This window comes from Solanum pennellii, chromosome 10, assembly GCF_001406875.1.
Source record: "Solanum pennellii chromosome 10, SPENNV200".
Classification (NCBI taxonomy): Eukaryota; Viridiplantae; Streptophyta; class Magnoliopsida; order Solanales; family Solanaceae; genus Solanum; species Solanum pennellii.
In genome coordinates this window covers 1,050,634-1,070,062 of record NC_028646.1, presented here as the reverse complement: position 1 = coordinate 1,070,062, position 19,429 = coordinate 1,050,634, and the positions used below count along the sequence as shown (strand labels likewise).

At 30.2% G+C, this 19,429-nt stretch overlaps 3 protein-coding genes and 1 non-coding gene across 6 annotated transcripts; 1 reads left to right on the top strand and 3 right to left on the bottom strand.

The window, feature by feature from the left end:
- Positions 1-224: 224 nt before the first annotated feature.
- LOC107001967 (septum-promoting GTP-binding protein 1-like) lies at positions 225-4,502 on the bottom strand. Its single transcript, XM_015199913.2, has 6 exons — positions 3,701-4,502; positions 2,826-2,946; positions 2,585-2,681; positions 1,756-1,795; positions 1,053-1,136; positions 225-665 (listed from the first exon to the last, which is right to left on the bottom strand). The coding sequence occupies exons 1-6, from the start codon at positions 3,995-3,997 to the stop codon at positions 501-503; spliced, it is 804 nt and encodes a 267-aa protein (XP_015055399.1). The 5' UTR covers positions 3,998-4,502; the 3' UTR covers positions 225-500.
- Positions 4,503-6,427: 1,925 nt separating this feature from the next.
- LOC107002757 (protein LHCP TRANSLOCATION DEFECT) lies at positions 6,428-9,316 on the bottom strand. The gene is made up of 2 exons (XM_015200919.2): positions 8,997-9,316; positions 6,428-6,926 (listed from the first exon to the last, which is right to left on the bottom strand). Exons 1-2 carry the CDS (start codon positions 9,255-9,257, stop codon positions 6,669-6,671), a joined length of 519 nt encoding a protein of 172 aa, XP_015056405.1. The 5' UTR covers positions 9,258-9,316; the 3' UTR covers positions 6,428-6,668.
- Positions 9,317-9,376: 60 nt separating this feature from the next.
- Positions 9,377-9,448, top strand: TRNAM-CAU. Its single transcript has one exon. It is a non-coding gene; the product is annotated as a tRNA-Met (tRNA).
- A 2,792-nt stretch (positions 9,449-12,240) lies between these two features.
- On the bottom strand, positions 12,241-15,456 carry LOC107032166. Of its 3 annotated transcripts, none has more exons than XM_027912035.1 (2): positions 14,282-15,186; positions 12,241-13,494 (listed from the first exon to the last, which is right to left on the bottom strand). In XM_027912035.1, exon 2 carries the CDS (start codon positions 13,441-13,443, stop codon positions 12,943-12,945), a length of 501 nt encoding a protein of 166 aa, XP_027767836.1. In that variant the 5' UTR covers positions 13,444-13,494; positions 14,282-15,186; the 3' UTR covers positions 12,241-12,942. The 3 variants fall into 3 exon arrangements, with proteins under 3 accessions (XP_027767836.1, XP_015089232.1, XP_015089231.1); XM_015233746.2 differs by lacking the exon at positions 14,282-15,186 and adding an exon at positions 13,581-14,256; XM_015233745.2 differs by lacking the exon at positions 14,282-15,186 and adding an exon at positions 15,214-15,456 and having other exon boundaries at positions 12,256-13,494.
- Positions 15,457-19,429: the final 3,973 nt, after the last annotated feature.

The following is a 19,429-nucleotide window of genomic DNA, read 5'->3' as shown; positions in this document are numbered from 1 at the left end:
ACGGATTGATAGAGCTCTCGGATTGCTTTATTTTCTCTTTTTTCCTATAAAAGATTTTTTATCCTTTTGTTTGAAATTTCTTTCGTTTTACTAAACTCCTACAATTTATAAGAGGATGATATCACACTTGAAACTCAGTAGATAGTGAGTTTGTCTTTTTACCCTTCTCCACTAAAATATCAAGCTTTCAAACTCGTAACATACACGTAGCATCTAGACCACGATTTGAAATTCAATAGATAATAAGGTCGTTCTCGTTCCCATTCTCTACTTATGTATTAGGTTTTTACTAGTACCAAGATTCGAGCTCATGACATACATATAACAAACTAGATCACAATTTGAAATTCAGTAGATAAAAATCTTCTCGCTCTACCCTTCTCCACTTAAATATCAGACTTTTACACCATAACAATCAAACCACGGTTTGAAATGACGATACATGGTCCCGCCCGCCCTTCTACTCTTCTCCACTCACACACCAATGTCTTCTTGGATCTCTAGAAGTCAATAATGGGCTCACCAATGGTGAGATTTCTTTGGACAGTCCAAGGCAAGTTAAAGAGCTTTGCCATAATGAATTTGAAGATCTTATTCACATTGATGTTATGAGTTGCACTTGAGAAAAATAGAGTTGCTTTCATTGCCTTTGCATATGTTCTTGCCTACAAACATAATTCAAATTTCATGTTGAAGTTTCATTAATAATATGAGTATAAACGAACTATAAGTTTAATGATAGATTCGTTAAGAGAAAGTTGTTTCTCGTTAAAAAAATTTCATTTTCGAATTTGAGACTGATAATTAAAATATAAATGTTAATACAGCTTATCCATCAAGAGTTATGATTAGATGATATGATCATACTATCCTTTATCAGAAATTTCGACAGTGATCCAAAAACAAATTTATTTTGATAGTGATGCTTTCCCTATTAACGAGACTTACACCGTATAAATTTTTAATTAGTGATGCTTCAAAATAAATATCAAACACCGAATAAAAGATTGCAACAACTATACTAAGTGCAACATTTATGAAATTGGTGGTACCTGAGAGACAATAGTCCATTGAATATCTAAAGGAAGTTGAACAAAATCATCAAATTTTGTCCCAATTAGTATGGGAATAGCACTCTGCAAATTAAATAAATAAAATCATCAAATCTATAATATCACTATTTTTATTATTACCACAAGTATCAAAATATTTACATAAAAAAAAAATTACCTTGTAACTTTTTTTTTTAACCCTTCGGTATTTGAAATGTCTGAATCAAACCCAACTAATTCAGATTCGTGACGTGTAAGGGTCTCCACCGTAGAATTCTTTACTTGTAGGATACATATTGAGACAATTTATTCAAAATATAAGGATTCTGTTTAACTATCGTATCCAAAACTCACTTGTTCATTCTCGACTAATTTAGATTCGCGAAACCAAGCTCACACACAAGCATGCTACCATGCAAGAGATGTGTAACCGGCTAACTATCAAAGATTAAAGATTTTTTCCTTCTCATGATTAAAATCTGAGATCTCTAATTAAAAATAGAAAAATATAAATAATTATATAGTATTCGAAACATGCTATTTAGAATATTCACTAATTCAGAATCACGATATGTATAGTTTTTTAATTAAAATTTCTCCAATTCTTAAAACTTGAATCTAAGACGTATTATGAATTTTAAAGTTTTCCTCTTTTCAATAAAATAAAAGTAATAATGTGAAATAGAAGTCAAAAGTTTCTCACCTTATTCCATTTTCTTGCTTGAATGTACCAATATTTAACACTGCAATTACCCCAAAAAAAAAAAAGATCGAAAATAAAAAGTTAATTAGTGATTAAAAAAAAAGTTTTTAACTAAACAGACATGAAAATAGTGATAATGTTAAAAAATTGTATTTTTAGTCCTTGAAATATCAATAAATACTATTATTTATTCTTGTAATATTTGACTAAAATATGTAACTTTGACTTAATTTAAATTGTGTATTACTTATAATTTCATCAGCTTGTGAATTTCATTATGCATATGTTATATATTAGGTTTTTATTATTATTCATATTTTAGGGTAAAATATAAATTCAAAAATAATCTGAAATATATTACCTTTATTTCAAATCATGTTTAACACTATAATTATAGCTATAAATAAGTGTTATGGTATGCTTTTATGTGTAAATGTCAAAAAGTTTTATAATCACACGAATATTATGTCATATTTTATTTTTAATCCGAACAAATAAGTAAAAAAAATAAAAATTCTTTTTACTCGTTTCTAAAATTCTTCTAAACTCGTTTCTATCCCATTCTTCTATTAACTCGACTAACTGTAATTATAAGTTACACGCCTTTGAACTCATTTTTCAAAATCTTCCTTTTAAAAAAAGTCATGTTCAATCAAATAAAATTGAAACTGAAGGACCAATACATTTTATACATAAACTGATAAATGTATCAAAATTATATATTAAATTAAATATACTTACTTATATATCATAAGAATCAAAATAAAAATTTATCAATAATTACGCGATAAAAAATAATATAATGAGGAAATAAAAATGAAGAAGATACCTGTTCAATGAATTTCTACAATTAAGATCAAACATGAAGAGAATTGCAACTGCATCTTTACAAGCAATTGGAATTATTTCATATGAACTATGATCACCTGTATAATTTATTTATTTTTTGAATTAAATTAATCAATTAACATAATAAATCAAATATATAATTAAATACTAATAATAATAATAATAATAATAATAATAATAATAATAATAATAATAATAATAATAATAATAATGAAATGTACCTCCAACATCCCAAATTGTAAATGCAATTCTAGCACCTTCAATGACTAATGTTTTATCCATTAAATTTAATCCATTCATTTGCAAGCTCTTCTTTTCTTGTTCATCACCCACATATTTTGCCTAAATAAATAAATAAAATAAATCCAAGAAAAGTGTGAAAGAGTAAATAAAATATTATATATATAAAAGAATGAAACAAATCATATATAAATATTTACAAAAATATATGATGGGATAAATGAGATTTTTTCAGTCTTAATTTAATTAATGGTCTAAGGTTTTCAAATCACAAGATGAAAAAAAAACGAATGCTAGGAAGATGTTATAGAAATAACGTTTACTCACTTTTACATATTGTGTACTGAAAAATAATCATTGTTCTGGAGTTTTAAATATCACAAGTAAAACTCCAAGGATATTATCCAGAATTTGTTGTGAACTTTTAAACTCAAAGAAAATGTCTATAATATGGTGTGAATTTTTCTTTTTTTTTTTAATTATAAAAGGTTGAAAAGCGATTTTATTATTAATTTTGTAAAAAAAAAAAAAACAATCCTTCAAGATGGATCTAACTCTAAGTAAATTCAAATATTCAAACAAGTAGGTAATGGTAAAACAAAAAATGATCTTAAGTTCGAATCAGAAAAAGAAAAAGATAAAAAATTTAAAAAAAGTATAATACTTTATGAATTTAAATTAGTCGGTCAAAATGACAACATGTATCAACTGGTGAAGTAAACCAAGACTCTTAACTAGAACATCTTCGATTCGAATCCATAAAATAGAGAAATTCATAGATATAGAATGATTAAACATAAAAAAAATAAATTATAAAAGAAGAAATTAATTTTAAAAAAAAATTAACAAAACTTACCACAAAACTTGTTTTCCCAATTTGACAATCACCCAAAATGCTAATCTTCAATGCAACTAAATCTGAATCATCACCACTAATTACATTTACAGTCTCAGAATTAACAACTTGTAATTCTTGAGAAACATTTTTTGTGGATAACTTCTTGTACTTCTTAAATTTTTCATTTGAACAAACTCTAATTTTTTCCCAAATTGATTTAATCTTTTTCTTAAAGATTGATGCTTTTTTTACCACTTTCCACTTTCTAGGGATGACCTTAATTGTTTTAATTTGCCAAAATTGATGACTCATCATTCTTAATCAGAGTTCTTAATTGGAGAATTTTCGATATGAAGAGACCTCCTCCTTATGCACAAAGATTGATTATCGTGCCATTTGAATACTGAATACCAGATGATTAAATCAAAAAAGGAAATGAGTCATCATCTATCTAGTGATTAATTTTCCATGGATCTTTTTTAAGAAAGGATATAAAAAGAAGTGTATGTGCCGTCTTGGGATTGGAGAAAATTTCGATACGAAACTACTACCTCTTTGTAAAAAGAGGAAGAGGCGGAGGAGCACGAGGAGGAGGAAGAAGAGCAGGACGACAAAAAAATTAGGTTTGGTGTAAACACGTGATAAGAGTAAATTTATATCAAGAGAAGGGAGAGGGGAGGAGTGACATGTATAATTGTCCAATGACGAAAAAGTTCTACTAGCTTGCTTTCTTGATTTCAACGTTATTCAGATATTTTCGTAAATTCACGTTATTCTACCTAAAATTTTGTATTATACTATCAGAAAATTTCCGTGTCATGATATTACTAATTTTTTTTTAGTAAGAAGACAAAAAGAAACTTATTACTTTCATGATCATCTGATGTTTAATATTCATGTTTGAATTCTATAATTTAAATAAATGAAAAAAATACTTTCTACTTGTATCTTTTAGATTTTTAAGGCTCAAACTTGTGATTCAACCAAAAAAAAAAATGTAAACACATAGTCATTATTTTTCTAAAATTAGTAAGGTTTTAATTATATCAAAATATATTTGGTTGGCACAAATTTATGTTATTTATGATTTATCAACTTTATACTAGAGATCAATACCTAGGAATAGAGGAAAAGAAGAAATAACAAGTAATGACATTTATTTATGTGTTTTTCCAAAAGAAACAAAGCACTAAAGAATGAAGTGAGGTTGTTTTGGGCATTACTTAAAGTTATATAGAAAAATTATCAATTTGTGGTTATAATTTTTTTCTAAAATTTTTGTTATTAGTTTGATTTGTATAAATTCAAAATTTGTATAATTCGATTCCTGATTGTAAAGCTATCAAAATGGGTTGGACAATCCTAATAGGCTAGAGAGTTAAATGAATTAGGACGGATTGATCCTTTTAATTAAAGGGTCAATAAAACAGCAATCCAACCCAGTCCTTAGCGGGCCGGAGGTTAGGACAGGTTAGCCCAATCGAGAAATGGACAATATTGACCTCTTTGAAAGAGTATCTAATGTTGATATCTGATAAACACGCCACCTTTACATACAAAAATCATTCATGAATTATATATACTCAGTGAATAGTTACAAAACAAAAATATAATAGTCAAGCTACAACATTCATAAAATTCATTCGAGCAAAAATATTACATGATCACTATTTTCATAGACAAGACAATAAAGGAGAAGTGGAGAATTAGGCGTAAAAACAAAGTAGAAAAGGCCAAGATTCATAGTTATGATTTAGTAATGGACTTAAGCTAATAAGAAAATTTGGTGGGCTAATGATCCTAAAATGTAACAAATATAAAAATAGTTAACTTGATTTTATATTGATATTTTAAAAATATTTATTGGTAAAATCTTAACGAATATATATTTTGATAATTCACAACCCACGCGCTGACCTCTGAGTCTTGCGAGTCGCGACTACAAGGCTAACGAGCCAAATAAGGTCGTGCTAAAAAGCCTCGTTCCCAAATTGGCTGAAAAAATTAAGCCCAACCCCACTTAATTCAAGGGTTGGGTTAGACCGGCCAAGCCCATTTTAATAACTCTATTACAGTAGCTATTAGTATACAATTTGTGAAAACTCATAATAAATTACTCTGTTTGTACATTGATAAACTAAAAATACAAACAGAGTTCTGAAAAATTTCATAAATGTATAATACATAATTTATATATACTTATCCTATTTGTACATTTGCAAGCGAAATATATAAATGCACAAAAATATATAAACCGCAGCCTCCATAGCAATATATCTATGGAGGGAAGTTATTGAAACTACAGTTGTAGAGCCTTATTATGTTCATTTTGTTCGTTATTTCTAAAAGTTGTGCGCAGTAAATATCTCTTGTAGGTTTTAAACCGAGGGCGGTATATATATATATATATATATATATATATATATATATATATCATGTTAGATCCTCTAGAATTAGTTCATTTTTTAAAGATCCAACAATAATTTTGAAAAGTCCGAACAAGTTCAGTAAATGTAGGTTTGTTAGTGAAAAGGTAAATACATATCATTTGTTAAAGATCGAGGATATATATACAAGTTATTGCACCTTCAACCTTTGAAGCTCGAATTCTTCAAAGTGCAAGTCAGATCCTCTAGAAATAGTACATTTTTGAAAGATCCAACAATAATTTTGAAAAGTCCGAGCGATATAATCTTCAACTATGACTAAGAACCATTTTTTTCAGCAACAATGCCGGAAAGAACATAGGAAACAAGATTCTAATACTTCACAAGCAAATCAACTTCATAAGTACTTGAACGAACGTTATAAATCACACGAGGATAGATTAGAAACCTCTGGTAAAATGCCCGCCCGTAACATACAAGCTCTCAAAACAGATACATAACAGAGCTCACATATGGTAAAATGGCGTTGATCTAAAAAAATATGACGAAAACGAGAAGATGAAACTTACACTAATGGTTAATAACAAAACTTGATACGTTTATGCCTTCTGGGCTTTATAGTTAACGATGAAGTCTTTGACTTCATCGTTAGCAGCCCTGTCAAGGGCAGTACGTCCGTCTGCATCTTTGACTGTGTAATCTGCTCCAGCTCTCAGTAGTTCTTCGATTTTTGGCAAGTCGCCTTCAGTGGAAGCCATCAGCAGTAAAATATCGACCGGGTGTATGTTTTGGCTTAAAAGAGCCTCCATCTTGTCATATGTTCCTTCAACTGCAAGCATGCCCATGTAGTTGAAGTACTGCAACAAGTAACACGAAATTCAGAACCCTCACCGGCAAGGTGAAAGTTCAGACATAAAAGTCGACTAGTATAATTTTCAGCGAAGAAGATTTTGTTGAACCCCGTGTATGACATGGCAAAAACGTGTTTTTACCTAACACGTTTTGCCATGTCATACACGGGGGTTCACAAGACACAGCTCTATCAAGTAGAGGCATTCAATTGGTCACTACTCACTCGAAAAGTTAAGGTGTCTAACTGAAAATTGGTGCAAAGTTTAAGAGGCTATCCACGTATTTGGCCCATCATAAAAGTATCTTGCCACCACAAATTATCACAAGAAATTATGATTTTGTAGTATATATAGTACCGTTTGCGAACACCAAACTATAGATTATATACACTGATCATGAGATAATTCTATTCAGTTAGGATTAAAAAATGAGCAACAGATCTCCGCAAACCAAAATGAAAGGATTCAAGAACTCATCTATCTCAAGATACCAGGCACTCGATATTGAAATGTTGCACCATGTCAATCGTTGTTTCATTTTTACTTCACTTTAAATTCAACTCATTAGATTCAGTCATTGAAAAGAAGAGAAAACTAACGCACAATCGTTTTGTCAATTAGAGTTTGTTGAATGATATTTCACAATGTAGTTTTGTTATTCATTAAGCTCATGACTTTGCTCAAAAACAGAAAAAGAGAAAACATATACAACAAACTACCATAGTTTAGCAATTTAATCACACTCTAAACCTTGAATTCGACTATGCTCCTACATAGAGAGTCTGATGTAAGCAAGGTTGCTATGGCTTCAAGTGCCCCAACAATTCCATCGTGGAGTACATATATCATCTATGTAGAAATTACTAATATTTCCAACAAATATTAAATCTTGAACTCGATTATGCCCCTACATCCCCTACAAATCGAGCCAGACCTAGCTTGTTCGCTACATATTATATATATATCATCTGTGTAGAATGTACTAAATTCCGAAAGACCAAAATTTTAAGGTTGAACACCTAAGGCTTAAGACTCGAGTACAAAAAGGACAACCTGATGCATAAAGCATCCTTCACGCAGGGTCCAGTAATGGCCACACCCCAACTGTGTGATGTAGATTTTAGACAGCTCAATGCTAAAATTTTACTGGTCGAACACATCAAGTTTAAATCTTGAACTCGACTATGCTCCTACTCTCCTACATAACAGGGGCAGACGTAGCATATTTGCAACGGGTTCAACTACCCAACATTTCCAACAGAGTATACATATATATCTTCTATAAAAAGGAGCAGCCTAGAGCACTAAAGCTCCTACTATACATAAGGTCAAGAGAAAGACCGAACCATAAGGATCTATATAAGCAAAGTAGCCTTACTTTGCATTTCTACGAGAGACTTGAAACCATGACCTCCTGATCACATGATAACAACTCTTTTAACTACGCCAGACTCCACTCATAATTCCAAAAAAAAAAAAAAAAACACAATTTATTAAGGTCGAACAAATAAAGCTTAAATCTTGAAATCTCAACTAAAAAAAGGGCAACCCTATGTACAAAGCATCCGAAAAAACTGCAACAACTTCTGCTGAACACATAAAGCTTAAATCTTGAAGTCGACTATGCTCCTTTTGTCCTACATAACAAAAGCAGACGTAGCATGTTCGCAACGGGTTCAACCACCTCGCGTTTCCAACAGAGTATATATATCATCTATATAAAGGGGCAGCCCGTTGTACTAAAGCTCCCGCGATACATGGGGTCCGGACAAGGCTGCACTACAAGTCTATATAAGCACCTTTACCTTGCATTTCTACAAGTGACTTGAAACCATAACCTCCTGATCACACGACAACAACTTTACCAGTTACGCTAATGCTCCACTCATACTTCCCCAAAAAAAACAATTTTTTAAGGTCGAACACATAAAGCTTAAATCTTTAACTCTCAACTAAAAAAAGGCAACCCCGTGCACAAAACATCACAAAAAACTACCCAACAACTTAAATGTTAAGAATTTAATACTCAAAACACATCAAGATTAAGCATTTAGAGAAAAATTAAAGAAACCCCACCTGCTCAACATCATCTCTATCAAAATCATCACGAGATTGACTACCATAAACTCCAGCAGTTTCAGCATTTTGTCTGAAATTAAACCAACAAGTAGTTCTTGAACCACAATTTGGCCCTAATCCATTTGGTCTACACCATCCTATACTTTTCAATTTTGAAAAACCCATAAAACAAGAATTCAATTTTACTGAACATGATGACAAAAAATTGGGTCTTGAAGAAGAGAAAGTTAAGTGGAGAGTACATGGAATTGAAGCCATTGTTGTGTTAAAAATGTGATTTTTGAAGATCAAATATCAACACTACCTTATCTTGATTTTGGATAGAATTGTTGTTTATTTTCAGTAAAATAATTTGAGTGTGAAATGTAAACAACAACATCAGAGTGGCGCAGCGGAAGCGTGGTGGGCCCATAACCCACAGGTCCCAGGATCGAAACCTGGCTCTGATATATGTGAAAATAGAGCAAGCTTCCCAACCAGTAGTTTTTTGTTTAAATTACGCTGAATCACACTAGATATATGTAAATATATGTCTTTTCATCGAAATAATAATATTTTTGTGTAGAAAAACTACATTGAATCACACTAGATACATGTATATATGTGTATTTGAAGCGACTCACATGTAGTTATTATACCATATGCATTCGTGAGTGGTGAGAGAGAGACGAGTGAGATTTACTATGTATCTGATTTTTTTCATCGAAATAATAATATTTTTGTTTAGGAGAAACTACGTATATATGTAAAATATATGTTTTTTCATCGAAATAATAATATTTTTGTGTAGAAAAAACTACATTGAATCACACTATATACATGTGTATATGTGTATTTGAAGCGACTCACATGTAGATATTATACCATATGCATTCGTGAGTGGTGAGAGAGAGACGAGTGAGATTTACTATGTATCTGATTTTTTTCACCGAAATAATAATATTTTTGTTTAAGAAAAAGTACGTTGAATCATACTAGATACATGTATATATATGTATTTGGAGCGACTCACATGTAGTTATTATACCATATGAATTTAGAGTGGTGAGAGAGAGACGAGTGAGATTTGGTATGTATCTGGATTTTGTCATCGAATAAATAATTAAGAAAAAGATACAACTAATTAAGAGTTTCCTATCATAGAGCAAGCTTCCCAACCACTAATTTTTTGTTTAAATTATGTTGAAACACACTAGATATATGTAAATATATGTTTTCTCATCGAAATAATAATATTTTTGTGTAGAAAAAACTACATCAAATCACAATAGATACATGTATATATGTGTATTTGAAGCGACTCACATGTAGATATTATACCATATGCATTCGTGAATGGTGAGAGAGAGACGATTGAGATTAACTATGTATCTGATTTTTTTCACCGAAATAATAATATTTTTGTTTAGGAAAAACTACGTTGAATCACACTAGATACATGTATATATATGTATTTGGAGCGACTCACATGTAGTTATTATACCATATGCATTTGAGAGTGGTGAGAGAGAGACGAGTGAGATTTGATATGTATCTTGATTTTTTCATCGAATAAATAATTAAGAAAAAGATACAACTAATTAAGAGTTTCCTATCATATATTGAAGATTATATACTTAGATATATGCATTTTTACTACTAGATATACAAAAATAGAGAGAGAGAGGTGAGTGAGATTTGTATGTATCTCATATACATGTGAATCACATAATGTATATATTTGAAGTGATTTCCATATATCTAGAATATCACATACATTAAAAAAAAATGATGAGCGAGATTCGCTATGTAAAAATACAACAACTATTTTTGTTTAAGAAAAATTACGTTGAATCACACTAGATACATGTATACGTATGTATTTGGAGCGACACGAGTGAGATTTGCTATGTATCTGAGTCGTTTCATCGAAATTATAATCAAGAAAGAGATACGACTAATTAAAAGTTTCTTATCATATATTGAAGAATATATACTTAGATATATGTGTTTTTGTTACCAGATATGCAAAAATAGAGAGAAAGAGGTGAGTGAGATTCGTATGTATCTCGTATACATGTGAATCACATAAAATACAAATTAGACGTATATATATTATATATATTTGAAGTGATTTACATATATCTAGAATATCGGACACATAAAAAAAAATATCGAGTGAGATTGTTTGAAAAATTATTTTATTTTTCTCTCAGTAAAGGATAGTTCTGAATTACTCGTGACCCCTCTTTAGAATTGTTTCATATTCCACATGACCACCACAATAAAACTACAAGTATTAATTTCAAGATTAAATCTCCTAATTAATATCAGTTTGCCCTAATGTATGTGGCATAATTGAAATTATATTACACAACATATGAAAATGTATATAATCTTATCATATAATTTTTTAAAAATATATATAATTCAACTCAAAAATAATGAAAAATACAGATTTTTTGTTTTGTTTTTATATATATGATTGTGGCCCAGAGAACACAGCTCATTTGCCAGAATTGATAATTAGATCAAGTTGTACACAAATAAAGGGCTAAGGCCATAGGGTTTAATGCCTATGGCAAATTGTATTAATTACACTGTGTAAAATAAGTACTAATTCTTTTTCGATCAAATATGATTGATTTATTCGTGTGTTTACTTTTAAATATTTAGACTCCTCATATATTCCGCTATTGGTTATAGAATGTTAGGTTCAACAGTAAAAACACAGCTTTTCTAACAAAAGGTAAGATTGATATCTTCATACGTTTCCTTCTTTATATTTTGACTCCACAACTTTAATAAAAATTCTAACTCTATCACTGGCGATAGAATGTTAGGATCAACAACAAAAACACAACATGGCAAACAAAAGAGTAAGACATAATACATAAAGACTTTAGCTGACATTCATGTCATTCAATTTTGTATATGCACAAGCACACACTTAAACTCGTGTGAAATTGAAGAAATAGACATACGTTCAACATGACATAATACATATAAGACTCCACATATGACAGAAATTGTCATGTAAGACACCACGTAGAACACATATGTCTATTTATTTAATTTTACACAAATTAAAGTGTTTATCTTACTCACCCAAAATTGAAAGGCGTAAATATCAACTAAGGCCAAAGTTAAATGACGCGATTACGTATTATGCCAAAGGTTAAAGGACAAACTCATCACCATTCTATTCAAACAAAATATAATGAATTCACAAGTAGTTAGAAGTTGGAAATTTAAAGTTGTGTTAACAAGAAGCACATGAATGAAGTGATCATAGGGGCCTCCCTATCTTCATTCAAGACTATAGTTTTCACTTTATAACCAAAAAATACCAATTCACATATCAAACACACTTTTTGTCAACTTCATACCACAATTTTCCCTCATATAATGCAAAGATTTGAGTATAAAACTAATGGCTTAGGCTTTACAGTTGCTGCAAATAATCCTCTTGTTGAGATAGGCAGCAGAGGAACCGTTGGATCCCTCGTATTACGAGAAATAGAGTACTTCAATAAGCTACAACTATACCAGCATAGATGTTGCTTGAACTCTCCAAAAACGTTGCCTACTACTTTTGGAGGATCTGACACGCAACACCAGTCAACGTTTTTGAAGAGTCTGAGTAACATAACTCACAAGTCACGTCAAGTTTCAGATGTGGCTTCTACTAGCAGACCAAGGCTTGGATCGTTGATCGCGAATCCCAAAAAGAAAAGGACTAGTAAGCTGATAATGCCTAGTATGTGTTCAATGGTAGAAGTTGCAGAATGTAATCCACCAGCTGCTATATCAAGATTCACTTACAGGAATCTAAAAGGCTGACGTTTGAAGCTTGTCGTGTACTTTAGATCCTATGTTGCTCCGACTCTTCAAAACTGTGGCTGGATGCATGTCAGATTCTTCAAAAGTAGTGTATTTTTGGAGAGTCCGAGCAACATAGCAGTTAGACCGAGCTGTCAGATAGCTTTGTGAAACGGAGCTTCTTTAGGCTATTTTTTATAGGGGTAGCCCAAGTTCTGTCCATACTTTTGCATTTTACGTCAACGATTTCCACCATGTAAGGTCCCTTTCTGTCAGGTTTCTTGCTAATAGGAGTTCCATCTACTGAAATGTTTTCTGATTCTAGTATTGGAATTTGATGTGTTTTTCTGCTGTTGTGCTTCGTCTTCCTTAACGATTCGGGGCTTTTAGTATTATGCTTAGATGTTGTTCCGCTGCTGCTTGCTTCATCACTTGGTGTTCTCGTCTTCATTCTCTTTGGACTAGTCGCGCTACCAGCGATGAAACCACAAACAGTAGGAGCTTTATTCCTAGATGATGTTGGTGCCTGAGAAGACGGTTTCTTGGAATGTAATTCTCTTGACATCAATGCACTAACTTTACCTGTAGTTCCCACTTTAATCGAACCTCCACCGACTTTAGTGGCTTCTAACGTTTGAGCCATGATTTTTCAAATTTTCTCGGATTGATCTACCAGATAGTATTTAGTTAGACCCTGCAAGGACGTATCGTAGCAATCAGAGCATGAACAGATACATTTATATGACGGAATGAGCTACAAAACCAAAAATGTTGCAGCACCTGTGTCGGATCCTCCAAAAATGCACTAGTTTTGGAGAATCCAACACGCACCTGGCAGTAGAATCAGAACAACAAACGTAACAACTTTCAACAGATAGTCATTGGAGAGCAGATACAACATACAACTTCGACATAATAGTAATCTGGAAACATGATATCAAAACAAAACCTTCACTATCCTCCGAGTTCTACTAAAATGTTCATCGCAATTTCTCAAAATGACAATCGAAAGGGAGAGGCAAAATGAATTATTGACTACGCATAATACACTTCTTTACTTATATTTACAGTTCAGATATATGATATGCTGCTTAAACAGAAAAAGATCCAACACGATAACCAAATTAAACGCAGAATCAGAACGAGATAGTAGATGAGCTATATAGTACACAGCAAGTCGAATCACAAGAAATTAATCAACTTTGTTGTGACCTAGAAACCATTAAACCACACAACTTCAAACTCATTAGCTCACGAGAAATATACTCGTGTTTTCAAACATTTCTAGCACATATTAACTAGAGCAAATCAATAGATAACAAATCGAATATGTATAAAAGGTTATCAACTTTCTTTCATTTGTTTGCCACCGATGTTTGGTACCTGCTTTTGGGGTCCGATTTATCTGAATTCACATCGAAAAGTCCCTACAAAAGCTACTCAATACCTAGATCTCTAGTTAAGGATATAGTAATACTTACCACTAGACCACAATCTTCTACAGTAGGTTGTCAACTATAGATAACGCCACGACGTATACACCAAATCAAATTCAAGATTACAGGAGGACCACAAAGTTATCAACTTTCTTTCATTTGTTTGCCACCGATGTTTGGTACCTGCTTTTGGGGTCCGATTTTTCTGGATTCACATCGAAAAGTCCCTACGAAAGCAACTCAATACCTAGACCTCTAGTTAAGGATATAGTAATACTTACCAGTAGACCACAATCGTTAACAGTAGGTTGTCAACTATACATAACTCCACGACGTATACACCAAATCAAATTCAAGATTATAGACCCCAAAGTTGAAAAAAAAACAAAGAAAAAATGAATCTTTATAAAATCACCATCTCAACTAAGTGACCACAATGCACTAAACTTGAATCTCAATGAATAACTCAGTAATCAATGAATAGCATTAATGATAACAAAGTTCTTAATAAGATTATGACCATATAAAACCCCATACCCAAAAATAAGAAGAAAAAAACATAAAAATTGAAACTTTTCATAGTCAAATGAATAGACAGATCTAAACTGAGATAGACAGGTGTACGTATAGGTTCAATCGAATCCAATAGCTTTAGCTCAAACCTCGTATTTGACTTTAAAAAATTCACTTAATACGCATAAATCATACATCAAGAACCCAATAAACCACATTCTTTTAGAATCCGAAACACATAAACTCAAAATCTTAACTCCGTATCCAAACTTAGTTACCACAATGCACTAAAACACATGAACCCCAACAACAAACTACAAAAAAAAGATTAGTGATAACAAAGTTCTTAATAAGATTATGACCCAAATATTATTCAAAATTTTAAAAAAACACATAAAAATTGAAACTTTTTGAAGTCAACTAAATAGACAGATCTAAAACTAAGTTATAAGGGAGAGCTATACCTTCCTCTACGGTTCGACATAATCCAGTAGCTTTAGCTTAAATCCGATATAAACCAAAAAAGCTGCATTTTTTATAATTCAAAATATAGAAACTCAAAATACTAACTCCTTATCGAAATATGAGAAGTGTTTGTGAGAAATAGTTGATATAGAAAGATTGTAAAAACAAATCCCACAAGAAGAGAGAGTTGAAGAAAGATGCAAAACAGACCATGTCATCATCAGCCAAAAAATAATAATAATAAAAAGATTATAATATAAAGTATTTATGGAAGTTTTTAATTGACTTCAAATTTTCAAATTTTTGTGTCAATTTCAAGGTATCTACATGTTAGCATCAATCTCTATGCTCTGAATGGGGCCTATGAAGATCACATTTGGACGATTATATCGTTTTAATTTATTTGTCTTATTTTTTAAAAAAAATTATTAATAAGTGATTAAATTATATAAAAATCATTTATTTCATTCGTTAAAGTTTAATTTATTTATATTTTTTTTTGGAAAAAAACTCATTTATGTATGCTCAAATATACCATCGAAATTTTGAATAAAAAGTTCTAATTTAATTGTATATATATGAGTTACATTTTTGAAGAATAACATAAATAAGTCTTTTTTTAAAAATAAAAAAACAACGTATTTGAGCTTTTTCTTTTTTTATTTAATTTATTATAATAAATAAATAAATAACTATTTTGATTCATTCAATATATTTTTAATTTTTAATTTTACTTTTTAAACTTTTTTTATATTAAATTTAAAATTAGAAGAATTTAGAGGGTGACATGTCACATCTGACAGATGGTTAAGCTACCCTTTGATTTTTTCTTTCTTATTATTTTATTTTTGATTTTTTCTTTCTTACTATTTTATTATTAATTTCCTAGTTCTTGAATATGACTTCTTTTTAATTTATACTTTTTATTTGGAAATAAGTTTAGAGAATTTTTACCTATCTCAATATATACAAGTTGTATAGTATTTTTAAGACTTAATTTGTTATACAGGAAATTAATTATCTTTTACGACATAAGTTAATGGTTGTGAAATTGAAGTGTTGTCACTATTAATATATATTTTTTGTGAAAAAATTAAATTATTTCGTAAAAGACATGACTTATGGTTTTAATCTAAACGTTTATTACTTTATTTATTTGATTAACTGAATTGAAATAATAACGATTTTGGTGGTAGATATTTATTTTGGGCTGACTCGTTTTGGTTTGGGCCTTTGCCGCTTTAGTGGCATTCTTATGGGAAAATTACGTGGATAAGCAAACTTATACTATTCAATTACTCATCATAGCTATAGTTTGCTATAATTACCACTCACGACTAACATTATACATTAATTACGTGGGCTGACTTCGAGTTTGTATAATTAGTCATGTTTGTATATGTATAATTCACCTGAATGTACAAATAAATATGTATAATATACAAATTTTATCCTATATACATATACAATTCACCTCTCTCCCACTCTCTGCCCTCTCTCGCTCGCCACTCTCCTCCCTCTCCCGATCTCGCTTGTCATTTATACAAATGTATATGTATAATATACAGTTATATACAATTGTACACAACTATATACAAATACAATTCACCTCTCTCCCACTCTCTGCCCTCTCTCGCTCGCCTCTCTCCTCTCTCTCCAGTATCGCTCGCCTCTCTCCTACCTCTCCCAATCTCTCTTGTCATATATACAATTACATATGTATAATATACAATTATCTAACCAATATACATATATAATTCACCTTTCTACTCTTTTCCCCCTCTCTCCTCTCTCTCCCAATCTCGCTCGCCTCTCTCCTCTTAATAACATGTAGCTACAAATTGTAATTATCAAACTATAGCTATGAAGAATAATTAATTATTTTTAAATGGCTGTATGTGAAAGTTTCTCTTCTTTTATTATGATATGGCCCCTTGAGGTCTTTTTATTTATTTATTTTATTAAAAAAAAAATGATACGAATATAAATTTATGTCCGTTAAAAATTGGTTTGTTATTTCGGTGGCAGGGGTAATTTTTGACCTATTTAAAATGTTGAAGGACAAAAATTAAATATCACCACAAATAGGGACATTTGTGCAAATTACTCACAGTAGCTCTAACAAAAATAGAAACTAAAATTGATATTTCGAGCAACTTGCATTTATATTATGCTCAATTTAATTTCCGATGGTAGAATTAAATTTTGTAGGTCCCTTACAATTCTATTTTAGTTTTATGTTGACAAAAATAAATCTTATATGTTATTGTCTGATGCAAAATAAGATTTTCTAAAGATGGAAAATCGTTTTAATTAAATTATCTTAAAGTTTGTTTAATTTATTTATCATTACTATAATTTTAGGTTCTATTTTCAAATATGGGTCTTAAAAATGGCTATTTTTTAAAGCTTATTTTTGCCTCAAAGTGCTTTATTTTGGGCTTTGACATGGGCTGTAGCCTAGGTCGTTAATTAGGCCCTGGAATGCAAATATTTGAATCGGGTTAAAATGCGATTTCAGTATTTAAAGAACTTATGTTTTACTTAATAAAAAATTGATTACTATAAGGCAAATATTAAAACGCGATTTCGCTATTTAAAGAACTTATATCTTACTTAATAAAAAATTGATTACTATGAGGCAAATATTAAAAATCAACCTATTCGAAGGAAAAAACGTGTAATTTTGTGATTACAAATTTAGACGTAAGCTCTATTACTTAAGTCAGATCTTAAGTGGACACCTTTTCAAAGTGTTGCGAAAGTCATCCATCTAAACTATTGTAAAATAGATTTTTTTTTCTTCAAGTTTATAAAAGGTAAGAAAAACTTTCAGTTTATAAAGTATAAGAAAAACTTACGCATTACAAACAGGGACGGCTCCTATGCCTTTTTAAATAAGGCAATGTTGGGGGTCTCAATTTTTTACCAATAATAAATTATGCATTAATTTTTTTAAAGAAAAAAAAATTATTTATAATAAAAAAATATATATTTTAAATATTATTATTTTATTCTCATTTATCCCATTTAAATAGAAGAAATTAAGCACCGTTCTGTGCTAATATTCACATTATTTTATTCTTTTAACTCCTTTTACACTCTCTTCTTCAATTTTTTAATAAGTTGGAGTAATAGTCTATAAAAAAAAAATATGAATTAATAGTCAAATGTATTGCACAAAGTGAATTGCAATTTTTTTTTCTATTTCTTCTTAGATTTTCAAGCATTACAACAAGCATAGTAAAATGTGGGGTATACAAAATTATCAACTTAATTCTATGTTAAAAATTCATATAATTATTGTCCGAGTAAGCAAATGTTTTTCAACAATTGATAAAATCGAATAATTCATTTATAAAAAAATATTAAGTATACTTTGCATTTAAAAATATAATTTTTTTTAAAAAAATAAAATAATGCATATGAAGTTCGTTTAAATTTTAAGTCTCTAGTTGAAATTTCGCTTTAGGCCTCTGATAGTATTGAGCCGCCCCTGCTTACAAAGTGGAAAAAACAGTTCGATTATATATTCAAATATACACGTTATGAGACTAACGAAAAACGTTTGAAATATTGCATAAAACGATTTTTTTTTCTGTCACTAAGTCTATGTTAGTTACTTACTACAATAGTGACTTATTTTGATCACTTTTATTTTGTTGCGACTTATTTAGATTTCGAACTCCTAATATAACATTAACAGACTTTTCCTATAACAACATCTCGCTATAATAACCTCTGAACATCTTTGATCTTATAGTGGTATATTATACGTTTTATATAATAACATTTTATCATACAATTACAACAAAATGTTAGTGTAATCACACCACTAGTGTAATCGTTAGTGTTATTATACCCAAAGGTTATTTATGATAAATCTCGATGCACGTAAAATATATTAAAAAAACAAGTACGCAAAACAAACATAGTAATAAATAAGTCATACCAATAACAAATAAAAAGAAAACAATAGCAAACGACAAAATAATACAATATCAAAACAAATAAAACATAAGATAATACTAAAATCGAAGAATAAACCAGCGTAATCGTAATAACAATAGTCGAGAAAAATCAAAGCAAGCACGCTATTATATAGAGCTCAATCGTTATTAATTTTTTTTTTCATTTCATCGAAATAAATTATGTTATTATAGAGAGATTTGACGGTTCACGAAACGAACTCAAAAAATATTGGCTCCACACCCC